Source organism: Astatotilapia calliptera, chromosome 20 (assembly GCF_964374335.1).
Source record: "Astatotilapia calliptera chromosome 20, fAstCal68.1, whole genome shotgun sequence".
NCBI classification, from domain to species: domain Eukaryota; kingdom Metazoa; phylum Chordata; class Actinopteri; order Cichliformes; family Cichlidae; genus Astatotilapia; species Astatotilapia calliptera.
In genome coordinates this window covers 35082148-35093370 of record NC_137441.1, presented here as the reverse complement: position 1 = coordinate 35093370, position 11223 = coordinate 35082148, and the positions used below count along the sequence as shown (strand labels likewise).

Here is an 11223-nt window from a genome sequence, read left to right as displayed (position 1 = left end):
ATGGGGATCCAGGGCAACAGGTGACTCGGAATGTACTTTAATTTCCGAGTTCTGTTTGAAAGTGGAGTCAGTAGCTCTGGTTAGGTAGCTTGCATTAACGTAAAGTGCTTATGATTGCTGGAGCTGGCTTGAAGCCTTTTGGAGCCGTTGTAAGGGTGACACCTAGTGGCGATTATTTGCAGACGACAAGTCGTCGCCATCATTTAGCGTTACCCTTTAACTGTCTCACCGGCGTCTCCGAAAAACCAGTGTCACTTGTGACAAACAAATCTTGATCATCTGAAACAATTATTATTTCTCAGGACTCGGACGAGCGCTTCCTCATACGTCACCGACAGGCGACCAATGGCAGCGTTCATTTTCAGAGCTTACCCACCGCGAGGTAGAAGAATGTAATTCTACTCAGAAGCTTTTCTTTGCTGGTAATCATCTTATTTGGCGACACAGTGCAGGGAGGACTTCACTGAGAAACAGTATTTCGGATGAATGAGACCTGCATGTAGCCGTGTGCTCGACAGGTGTAGCGTCCTTGTGCTGTTTTTCACGAAATACTTTAGCTGCTCCTTGGGGTGACAAGCACATCGTGCTCACAAATGACTGATCCCCAGCAAAGGTAAATAACATACAGGAGGGAGGGAGTCTCTTAAAGGCTTGTATTTCTCATTTATTTACTCAGTGGACATACACGAAACTTTTGGTATTGATTTATTTCATTTGGAAAGCGATCTGGGTTCCCTTTGGCCTCGTTTTGCTGCCAAGCAGTTTCTGTCGTGTTTATTCATTTATTGTCTCAACGGACGAATCCCTGATAATTGTAACCAGATTGTCATGTCATTTTATTTATCGTCTGGATAAAGTAGAAGAGCAGCATACAGGAGAGAAGCTGCTTTGCCATAAACATTTCTCGTCACGTTAATCGTTAACATCTGTCTCGGATTTGGGGTCTTTAACCTCATCAGACGCAATGAAAAACACTGCCAGCGGCCCGCTGACAGTTAGTTATGAAGTGCGTGTCAAAAGCACTTCTCTAGTCTTTTTTGCTCCAGCGACAAACTGAATTTAAGTGTTGCTAATATTAGTTTTAATCATCCCGTCTTTAAACTAAACAAAAGGAGGAGGTCTTGACGTGACGTCACCATAATAAATCAAACGGCTTCTCTAGGCACGAGCAGCGAAGTTAATCACTATGTCGTCATTTGTGCACATTATACATTAAACGCATGTCTACTGCTGTGTCAGCGCGCTATGACTTCATAGACATTCAAATAGTTTTTTAATGACATTTTTCAAAGACTAAAATCATGAGGCAAAGTATTATAATTTTAAAATTATTGCAATTAAAAAAAGAAAACAATGATAGCAAAATTAATTGTACAACTACATGCAGTCAGTCTGCTATCAAGCACCTTACGCATGTAACGCAAAAGACGTTTAATGACTGATATTTGTTGGCCTTTGTGGTTTGGCTGTGCATCAAATTGACTGAGTGTGGTGCTGTTTCATGTAGACATGCAATAACTTGGACCTCGCAGCTGTGGAGACATTATCGCCATGAAAGGCTTCAGCTCCAGATTGGGCTTTTCGCTGGGCTTCATTTTAGGGGCCTGCAGTACGTACTTCTTCCTTCACCAGGTGTGGTTTGAGAGAAGTTACCCTGTTCTGTCAGGAGCTCAGGAAAAAGTCACTGCTGTAAGGGAGAGGCCGACCAGCTGGAGGAAGGAGGGAGCTGCTGTTAAGAATCTGCACCTTCCTCACCGTACAGGTGTGTTATGTTGTGAATACATTTTTTTTTTTCTAATTTAATAATAGCTTTCACATATTTACAGTGCAGGAAACATTCTAAGCCCGTGACTGAACTTTGCCTTAAAGTTTAGAGATTGGTTTACAGACACAACGGACTTGAAATAGCACCAAGTCTACTTTAGACTGTATAATGATGATAATACCTATTCTGCTTTGGACTGTGATGCATATATGGATTTTTTCCACTATTGCTTTCATGCTACTTCCAATTGGCATGGCCAAAATAATGACAGCTGAAAGGATGTGGAAGGGAACTAACTGCATATGTATCCAAATGTGTTAAGCAGAGTGTGGTGTGGCTTGTAGAATGACAAATGCAACAGGTCAACTGCATACCAGTTAACACTGCTATATACTGTCGTGTGTCCCTCCAGATGAAGACAGCCAGGTGGCAGATATGTTGTATCAGAAAGTACGTGTTCTCTGTTGGGTGATGACGGGGCCGTATAACCTGCAGAGCAGGGCCCAACATGTCAGGGCTACCTGGAGTCGGCACTGCAACATCGTCGTGTTCATGAGCTCTGTGGACGACCCTGACTTCCCCACTGTGGGCCTGGGGACAAAGGAGGGCCGTGACCAGCTCTACTGGAAGACCATTCGAGCGTTCCATTATGTCTACGAACACCACGGGAATGAAGCAGACTGGTTCTTAAAAGCGGATGATGACACCTATGTGGTAGTGGACAACCTGCGCTGGATTCTGTCCAACCACTCCTCCGAAGAACCAATCTATTTTGGCAAGCGCTTCAAACCTTATACCAAACAAGGCTACATGAGTGGGGGAGCAGGTTATGTACTCAGTAAAGAAGCCCTCAAAAGATTTGTGGAAGGCTTTCGAACCAAAGTTTGCACACACACGACCCCTGTGGAAGACCTAGCTCTCGGTCAGTGTTTGGAGAAGATGGGTGTTCTGGCAGGAGATTCCAGAGACACTTTGCAACGAGAAACTTTTCACCCATTTGTGCCAGAGCACCATCTTACTGGCAAGTTCTCCAAGAGCTTCTGGTACTGGAGCTATTGCTACTACCCAATTGTTGAGGCAAGTCCCCTCACATTAGTTTTATTTTTGAGCGAGTAATAGTGAAATGGGCTTACACATTGTGGTGGTAAAAAAACAAAGAAATCTTTTCATACAAAGGCCATTTCTAAAATCCAGTTCACAGATAGCGCGTAGATAAAGCAGACAAACAGTGAGTGGATTAACCTTGTTAGAAAGGGGCAAGTTAGGTTAGGACGTCATGCTGATGACGGACTGAACCTTAAATTAGAAATCCTTTAATGTCATTAGCTTATGTCTTCCATTCAAGTGACAGAGGTATTTCATTTCAAAAAGTGTACACACTTTTTTCTTAGTGAAAGTTACACTTACTGTCATATAGGCAATAATGTTTACAGTCTTTAACTGAAAGTACTTCAAAGACTGTATATTTAGTGCTAACACTAAAAAGTTCCTAATTTAGAAAAATAATCAAATTTTGAATTTAATGTCAGGCACATACAAACTTTCAAAAAAAGTTGGATCAAGAACATGTTTACTGCTGTGTGGTGTCATGTTTTCATTTAACAAAACTGCTTTAGAACTAAGGAGGCCAGCTTATATAGAAAACTTTTCAACAGTTCAAGCCCTTCTTTGAATTTTAGTGTCACACCATGCCAAACTTTTTCAATCGATGGCGTATCTGGACTTGTAAGCTAGCCAGTTTAACATTTTAAATATGGAGACATGCAATCAGAATATTGGCAAATTTGGTTTGACAATATTCTGACTGAAACCAGGAAGGTGTTTTCTTTAAAAACCAAAAAAGGCCTTCCTTTGGATGGCAACATAATTTGCTCCAAAATATGTTTGGCCACACATACTGTAGCAGTCAATTAGCCAATCACATGGCAGAAACTCAGTGAATGTAGGTATGAGGACCTGATCATGATGACCTAGAGACTTTCAAACTGACTATCAGAATGGGGAAGACAGTTTCAGATGGGCTGGCCTAAGTGTTTCAGAAACTGTTGCCCTACTGGAATTTTCCTTCATAAACATCTGTACAGTTCACATAGAAAGGAGAAAATATCTAGTGGGAGGCAGTTCACTGGGTGAAAATGCCTTGTTGATGCAGAAGTCAACGGAGAATAGCCAGATAGTAACTCAAATAGCACTTGTTATAACCAAGATATGGAGAAGAACATCTCTCAGCGCACAACATCTTGAGCCTTGAAGCAGATGTACCAGAGCAGTAGAAAACCACACTGGTTGCCACTACTGTCAGCTAAGAACAGAAAACAGTCTCGCACAGGCTCATTAAGACAATCGGATGGTCCGGTCAGAAATTGCCATAGCAACATGAAGGTATGGTCCCATCCTGCCTGTATCGCAGGAATATTCTCTTGGCACACTTGGCACAGCACCAACTGAGCATTGTTTAAATGCCAGAGCCTACATTACTATTATTTTTGACCATTTGCATCCCTTTATCACCACAGTGTATTTATCTTCTGATCTGTCAAATCAACAGAACACTGTGGTGAAACATGAGAATCATGGATGCGGAGCCCATGAATCTGCAGCAAATGCATGATGCTGTCAGGTTCATATTGAGAAAAATCTCTGAGGAATGTTTCCAGCACCTCGTTGAATATATGCCAGTATTAAGGCAGATCTAAATGCCACTAGCAAGGAAAATCTAATGAAGTGGCTAATGGATGTATATTGTTGAGCATTAATGCTACCTTCACAGTAATCCAAGTAATCAAGGGTTGAGGAAACTTCTTTGAAAGCACAGTTTTACAAATTACAGGTGACACCATGCTTCAAAAGGTTGAATAAAGAAAAGGTATGCTTGACACAAATCTAATATGATAAATTAAAGGATAAAGTGGTTAAAACTACTTGGCTCAAAGAGTGTTGCAAAACGTGACCACTTGTTCATAAGTGATACTTAAATAAACTGATAAATAAGTAAATAAATTATGCAGCTATTCAGTGGAACGTTTGCTTTGATTTCCAGACCAAATGTCTGAGTGAAACGTAAGCCTTTCCAAACCTACAGTTCATCTACGGTTATCACCCGAAGCAGGATTAGTCAGTTAACCAAGTAACAGATTTAATCGCACCGAGCAGGGTCTCTGAACATGTGAAGGAATAATCAATAATTCTGACCAATTTATATCTCTTTATTTATTTAATTATTTAGAATCACATTTAAAAACTGTTGCCTGATGTTTTGTATATTTTACTTGGAATTAGAAACATAGGCATTGATTTAAATGAATCATCAGAAGAGTACTGACTAAAATAAATGAATATGTGAGTATCTAACACATTCAAGTTGTGTGCCTGACCCTTGCAAACAATAATTGAATTGGAAAAAAGAAAGTGTTCATTTTAAAGTAGACGATTGCAGCACAGACAATGTGCTGTCGAATGAGGGGAAAATTGGTCAATTTGTTGCTGATGATGCAACTAATCTATTGTACTTTGCAATTAAAATGAGGCAGGTTCATTACTGATGCTGTCAAGTGCTGTCTGCCTGAGTATGGAGCTGCTTTATTTTTATTTTTTAAAGGGTAATAAGAACATAAATGTACTTTTAATATTTTTAAGCCACAATTATTTTTTTTTTTTCCTCAGACAATGAAAAGGAAAAACTGTGACAACATGTGTCCGTTTATGAAACAGTAGTTAGTTTTAATGTTACTCTTATTATTCTTTCTGGGTCAGAAAATAAACATTTAACATATTTTCAGGTGAGAATGTAGCTGTGTAAACTTCAAATATCTGCTCAGTTTATCAGGACACCACATATTTTCAAAAGCGCTCCACGTTTTCGGAGACGTCTGTTACCCACTAGCTCGATAGCTACCCGGGGACAAGGCTCACTAGCGCCGTGAGAACACCGGACTCCCGGCAAATCGTGTTCAAACCCACCACCGTCTTTCGCTACTCAGGTTAAATATATATGAGTCACTTAGATAACTTAAAAATGTTATTGTTTGGCTTTTTTTAGTATTTTATTTGTTCCTGAGTAAATCGCTTTGGCTGAGATTAAAGTTATAGTTTTTACACAGCTGAATAAACGTCAACCAGACAGCTGATCATCAGAAGTGTGAGATGCTGGAGAATATACTCCGGTGTCCTGTTATAGTTTAGATAGCAAGGAGTTTATTAAACTTCACTGAAACAATCTGCACATTTCATTAAAATTTAACAAACTATCATCTTGTCTTTATTTTTAGTTAGCACATACCTTAAACACTTAAAGCTGTAAGCTAATGATAGTTATATAAGAGCAGATGCTGCTGGTGCAGTAAGCTGTACGTTTTACGTCCAATGGATGATGATCTGATAGTCGACTATCAAAATAATCGTTAGTGGCAGCCCTAATGTGCAGCACTCTCTTTTCTTTGGACCGTATGTGGTTATTTGTCTTTATTAAATCCAATATTTTGTTGAAAATTACATTTCAGTTCAGAGATTGAAAGCAGAGAGCAGTGTACACTTTGTACAAGGACGATTACTGATCATGTTCTCAGGTGTGGGCATTAAAGCAAAACTCAGTGGTTTACAATAGCAATGACTATCAATGTGATTATGGACGGTGACTGCTACTCATGTAGTAAAAATATGAATACTTCAGTGTTAACATATTTTGAGTGAGTTGCTTTTTATTGTTCTGTGTGTGGTTTATGTTTTTAACCTACGTGTTATTCTTCCTTAGGGTCCGCAGTGCTGCTCAGACCTGGCTGTTTCGTTTCATTATATCGAAGCAGAGCTGATGTACGTGATGGAGTACTACACCTACCACCTAAGAGCGTATGGTTATATTCCACGCTACCAGCCCTCTTTACGTCATGGTTTGAATGTCAGCCCACACTCGCAGACGGCTGTAACAGCGGGACTTAAAGCAGTTCGAGGGGTGAAGGACGGAAAGAATCGCACAACTGTTGCCTTTTCTCTCAATGGAAACCAAACCAAAGAGGATACGGTGACAGAGGAAAAGGAGACGGAGAATTTAAACTCCCATCTCACTGTGAACAGGACTGCAGTCGAATAAAACGCTGTATTGTATTAGCTGTGTTGTGTTTTTAGATGGTACTGAATGTGTTTTAACTGCAGTGTGTCTGATCGCCATCAGAAACTACATCAGGAGCACCTGTGGCTACTTTCCTTCTGTGATTAGTCAAGAAGAACTGTGGTGAAAAGTATGACTTTTTCAGATAACCCTTTTACTGCGCACTAACAACTCTTTTCTGCTGAGTATGACAACATGAGTGAGTTGTTAAAGATAAGAGATGTTTGAGTGGAGGCTACATGTGTCTCAGCTGTGTTCAAACAATATGAACATCTGGTTTAGCCTTAATTATATTTGACATCATCAGTGTTTGAATTTATTGTCACAGCCAATGTGCTTGGAGTTATGCAGGAAAAAGCAATAGATGTATGACATTTATTATTAATTGTGAGTAATTAAGTAATTTGGCATAAAATGCTTCAAGTTAATAAATTAATTTTGTTTAAATTTCGTTTGTAACTCAATCTAATTAACACACGCTTTAAAACCAGAGCCAGGATGTTTGATATGATGTTTGTTTCAGAAATGCAAAATAAAGTGTTTTCTTTTCACCTTTCAGAGTATATTTGAAACCCCCCGTTGAACCGTTTGAGCACCTGATTTTATTTAACCCAACACTGTGATTGAACAGTATTGTCTCAACATGAGACAACAGCTTGAAGAATCACTTAAACAACAAGGGAAACTGCGCCGACATTTAAATGAATGAATTATGTATAAAAATTACATTTATTTTGAACTTTAAGAAAAAGAATGACATGATAAAGAAATAGAATTTATTACTTCTAATTATGCTTTGTCTCCAAATAAAACCGTACATTATGCTTGGTACATTGTCACTTTCATAAGCCAGGTACAGTGGGAATCATGTGGTTTTTTTTGTTTCTATCAGACATTTGGTTTGCTGTTGATGCTCTCGGTGACATTCTGTCATTGTAGCCAAATGAAAGTAACTCTCAGTGTCTACAGTCCCTGAAGTAACCTGCAGGAAAAAAACAAAACACATACATGGACATAAGTACCCTAAAAATCCACTGTGAGAACTACAAGTAGAGATTTACTTTAAGAAATGAAAAGCATGCAGATGGTTTGCATAAACCAGTCCCTTTTAAAACACCCCAAATCTTCTGAAGTTCTATGTCTGAAATCGGTTTTATCCTTAATTATGCAGGATGATCATTAACTTATTTTTTCTAAACAGCTGACATTTGGTGATGTCTGTTTAAGAATAAGGAAGAAGCACTCACCTCAGCCTGCACTTGTTGAGAAAAATGCCTCTCCTCTCTGGATACTCTCTCCTCCAGGCACCATTATCTGTAACATATACATAGAAAACATGAATATGAAAGGCGACAAAGCTAAAAGGACATGGATATTAGACACCTGCCATACACTCACCAGTCTCTGCGTTTCTCCGTCCCATAAGTCCAATAAAAATGTCATCCATCTCCCCTTATATATAAAAAGCAAAATGCAATATTTCATGACAATTTTAAACGGTCGTTTTACGCCATAAGTAAATTACAAAATCTTACTTTTTTGGGATGGTTGTTCAGCGTCAGCCTCTGATGAAGAAAATAAAACAAAAACAGAAGACCGGCGAGATTTTCAGAAACATTGCAGCAAATATTTTATTCTTCAGTTTATAGCTTCAGCATTACTGTCATCATACATCACACACACACACACACACACACACACACACACACACACACACACACATATATATATATATATATATATATATATATATATATATATATATATATATATATATATATATATATATATATATATATATATATTATTTATTTTTAAACTGGTCATGTTCGCCCGTCGAAAACACTAACCTGCACTTCTTCTGCCCATCAGACCCACAAAGCTGTCATAATCCAAGTCATTATATCTCTTCAGGATGTTCCGCTTAAAGTTCTCTAAGCCTATGGTCTGCTGCAATAATGAGAAGAATAAAACAAAATCTGATTATTCTAAAAGATGTTCTCAGACTCTGGCGCGATGTGGCAGCCTCGCTTCTGTCAGTATGCCCCAGGGCAGCTGCGGCTACAACTGTAGCTGCCTCCACCAAAGTGTGAATGTGAGAGTGAATGAATAGTGGAATTGTACAGCGCCTTGAGGGCCCCGAAAAGCGCCATATAAATGCAATCATTATTATTATTATTATTACGTGCCCGGGAACCTACATCTGAAGTTGATCTGCGCGATCCGGGCTCGTCGCATCTGCACCGGCTGTAGCGAAATTCCATGACGAGGAAAAAAGTCACCAGTAGCAAACCTCTTCTCATCTTGTTGGTGTCGCCTGTGCAAAAACAATTCGTTTTATAAGGTGTTTTCGTAATGGGGAAATTCATTGCATTTTCATTAAGAAACCCACTGCGCACAAGGGACGATGCAATCGGTGCGTAAAAACGCACAATTTACTGTTCGCAAAGTTAGATTGAAGAGAATTTTTCAAAATCAGTAAATAACAGATTCATATTGATCAAAGACAGTAGTTTTACGCAGTGTTTCTTTCTGTTCCGTTACCAAAGGGTTAAAGTAAACCTTAAACTATCTTCTTTCACAACAAGATAACAGTTTAAATGTTATTTTAAAGATCATTTTTAAGCATTAAGACATTTTTTTTTAGCTTTTACCTGTTTTCTGTCGAGCAGATAATGCGGTTGGCAAGTCAGCTGAGTGCGCCCAAGTGCAAAGTAGAGTGGAATCGGCTAGATCCCGCTGTGAGAGCCAGTCCGGATGAATGAAGCGTCTGGGCTTTGGGGTAATAAATAATAGCTGGATACCTGCGTAACGCCAATCAGCAGCGTAGGTGGAGTACTCTTTTATCACGTTGCACTGAAGGCTACAGAGCCTACTCATTGATGGTCATGATGATGATGATGATGAGAGCGTCTGCCCCTCCCCTCCCCCCGCAACTCCTCACTGCACACAAAACACGCACACACCCTTTTAAAAAGAAAAGAAAATAGAGAAAAGTTTAGGATTCGTGACGAGGATACATGTTTGTTTTCGTGGACTGAAGCACACCACTGAACATATTTGGAAAAAGATAAGGCTATATCTGCAGTTAGTTTGGGGAAGAAAGGATATAGAAGTCAATTAATCTGACCATTTTAATGGCTTTTAATTTTACATCAACATGGAATTTTTTTAGGAGACAGAATATAAAATATACCATATATAATTGATCTCTGCTGGTTTGAAAGCAAGACTTAAATATGTTTAATATCACTGGGTAGAAATATTATCAGCACAACCATTTTTAGAGCCTATACGCGGTGAGCTGAGCTTGGATAGACACATCTTCATACCAGTCCTGACACAATGAGTAACATGTTATTCAGACATCATTTGAAATTGTTTTCATGCTTGCTAAATTCTCTGTTAAATGGTGTGCGACAGGTGGTGAGATGAAATGTCATCACCTGACAACCACTGAGGGACTTTTTATACATTTTTTGTGAGTGAAAAACTGCATGGGTAAAATGCTCAAGAACTGCTACTTTTTCAAATTAATTCAGCATAGCCTGGAAATTTAGTATATACTGTCAGTATTCACAGAAATCCTGAAACGTGTTTAAACATGTTTTCACCAGCCTCTGAAAATGGCTCAAATTTAGTGCAAGTACCAAACCTATAATTTTTCTTGCAATTACACAAGCAATTAGAGTTGTGTTGGTGTTTGTTTACGCATTCAGAATGCAAACAAGCATAATTCTTCAGTAAAGCAAAGTTTGAGATTCAAATTGTAGTGCAGGCAAAGGGAAGTAATGCACATCAATTACTGTGGTCTGGAGATTTAGGACCGATGTGAGAGGGTGTGACACTGACAACAAAGCATTAAGCCGGAATCCAAATTGTGCCTTTCACATGTTAAGAAATGGCTTCCCATTTCCATATTTGTCTTGTTCCTGTCTGTAATCGTGCGGGGATGGGTCAGGGTGGGGATTGCAGCAGTGCAGGGGTCCGGGATGGGAGATCCGTCAGAAGTGGGGAAGTCATTAATTGCGTTTTTGCATTATTGATGAGTGTTTCTTTCTTATCTCCCCTGGTAATCAAAGCAACCCAGTAACACAAGGAAAGAGTGCCAGTGGCTGTTTTTCCACAGCATGCAATTGCAGGGAAAGCTTCTCATTTAATGACAAGGTGAGTAGATATATTGTATCGATTATGTTAGCCAACATTGACATCCTGCTACAGACGACATTACAGGCACATATCTTGCATAGTGCTGAACAATAATGTCTTGTATCTTTCTGCTTTACAACATTTGGAAGTCATCCAATCCTGCCATCCTACTCAGTACCAAACCTGTTGAACTGTCATTATGTAT

The 11223-nt window shown here is 39.2% G+C and overlaps 2 protein-coding genes across 3 annotated transcripts; one reads left to right on the top strand and one right to left on the bottom strand.

Moving 5' to 3' along the window:
• Window positions 1-241: 241 nt before the first annotated feature.
• Window positions 242-7420, top strand: c1galt1la (core 1 synthase, glycoprotein-N-acetylgalactosamine 3-beta-galactosyltransferase 1, like a). Of its 2 annotated transcripts, none has more exons than XM_026154903.2 (4): window positions 242-382; window positions 1508-1762; window positions 2178-2842; window positions 6516-7420. In XM_026154903.2, exons 2-4 carry the CDS (start codon window positions 1552-1554, stop codon window positions 6849-6851), a joined length of 1212 nt encoding a protein of 403 aa, XP_026010688.2. In that variant the 5' UTR covers window positions 242-382; window positions 1508-1551; the 3' UTR covers window positions 6852-7420. The 2 variants fall into 2 exon arrangements, with proteins under 2 accessions (XP_026010688.2, XP_026010687.2); XM_026154902.2 differs by having other exon boundaries at window positions 369-613.
• A 31-nt stretch (window positions 7421-7451) lies between these two features.
• Window positions 7452-9764, bottom strand: tac3a (tachykinin precursor 3a). The gene is made up of 7 exons (XM_080294342.1): window positions 9524-9764; window positions 9071-9186; window positions 8720-8819; window positions 8405-8434; window positions 8268-8321; window positions 8117-8183; window positions 7452-7851 (listed from the first exon to the last, which is right to left on the bottom strand). Exons 1-7 carry the CDS (start codon window positions 9747-9749, stop codon window positions 7833-7835), a joined length of 612 nt encoding a protein of 203 aa, XP_080150468.1. The 5' UTR covers window positions 9750-9764; the 3' UTR covers window positions 7452-7832.
• Between the last annotated feature and the right edge of the window lie 1459 nt (window positions 9765-11223).

Bases quoted from the DNA above. Each gene is read 5' to 3' on its own strand.
- c1galt1la (XM_026154903.2), top strand. From the start codon at position 1,552: ATGAAAGGCTTCAGCTCCAGATTGGGCTTTTCGCTGGGCTTCATTTTA. The intron at 1,763-2,177 runs GTGTGTTATGTT...GTGTCCCTCCAG, and splicing joins GCACCTTCCTCACCGTACAG to ATGAAGACAGCCAGGTGGCA. The intron at 2,843-6,515 runs GCAAGTCCCCTC...ATTCTTCCTTAG, and splicing joins GCTACTACCCAATTGTTGAG to GGTCCGCAGTGCTGCTCAGA.
- tac3a (XM_080294342.1), bottom strand. From the start codon at position 9,749: ATGAGTAGGCTCTGTAGCCTTCAGTGCAACGTGATAAAAGAGTACTCC. The intron at 9,187-9,523 runs GTAAAAGCTAAA...GTTTTTGCACAG, and splicing joins ATCTGCTCGACAGAAAACAG to GCGACACCAACAAGATGAGA. The intron at 8,820-9,070 runs GTAGGTTCCCGG...TCATTATTGCAG, and splicing joins CGCGCAGATCAACTTCAGAT to CAGACCATAGGCTTAGAGAA.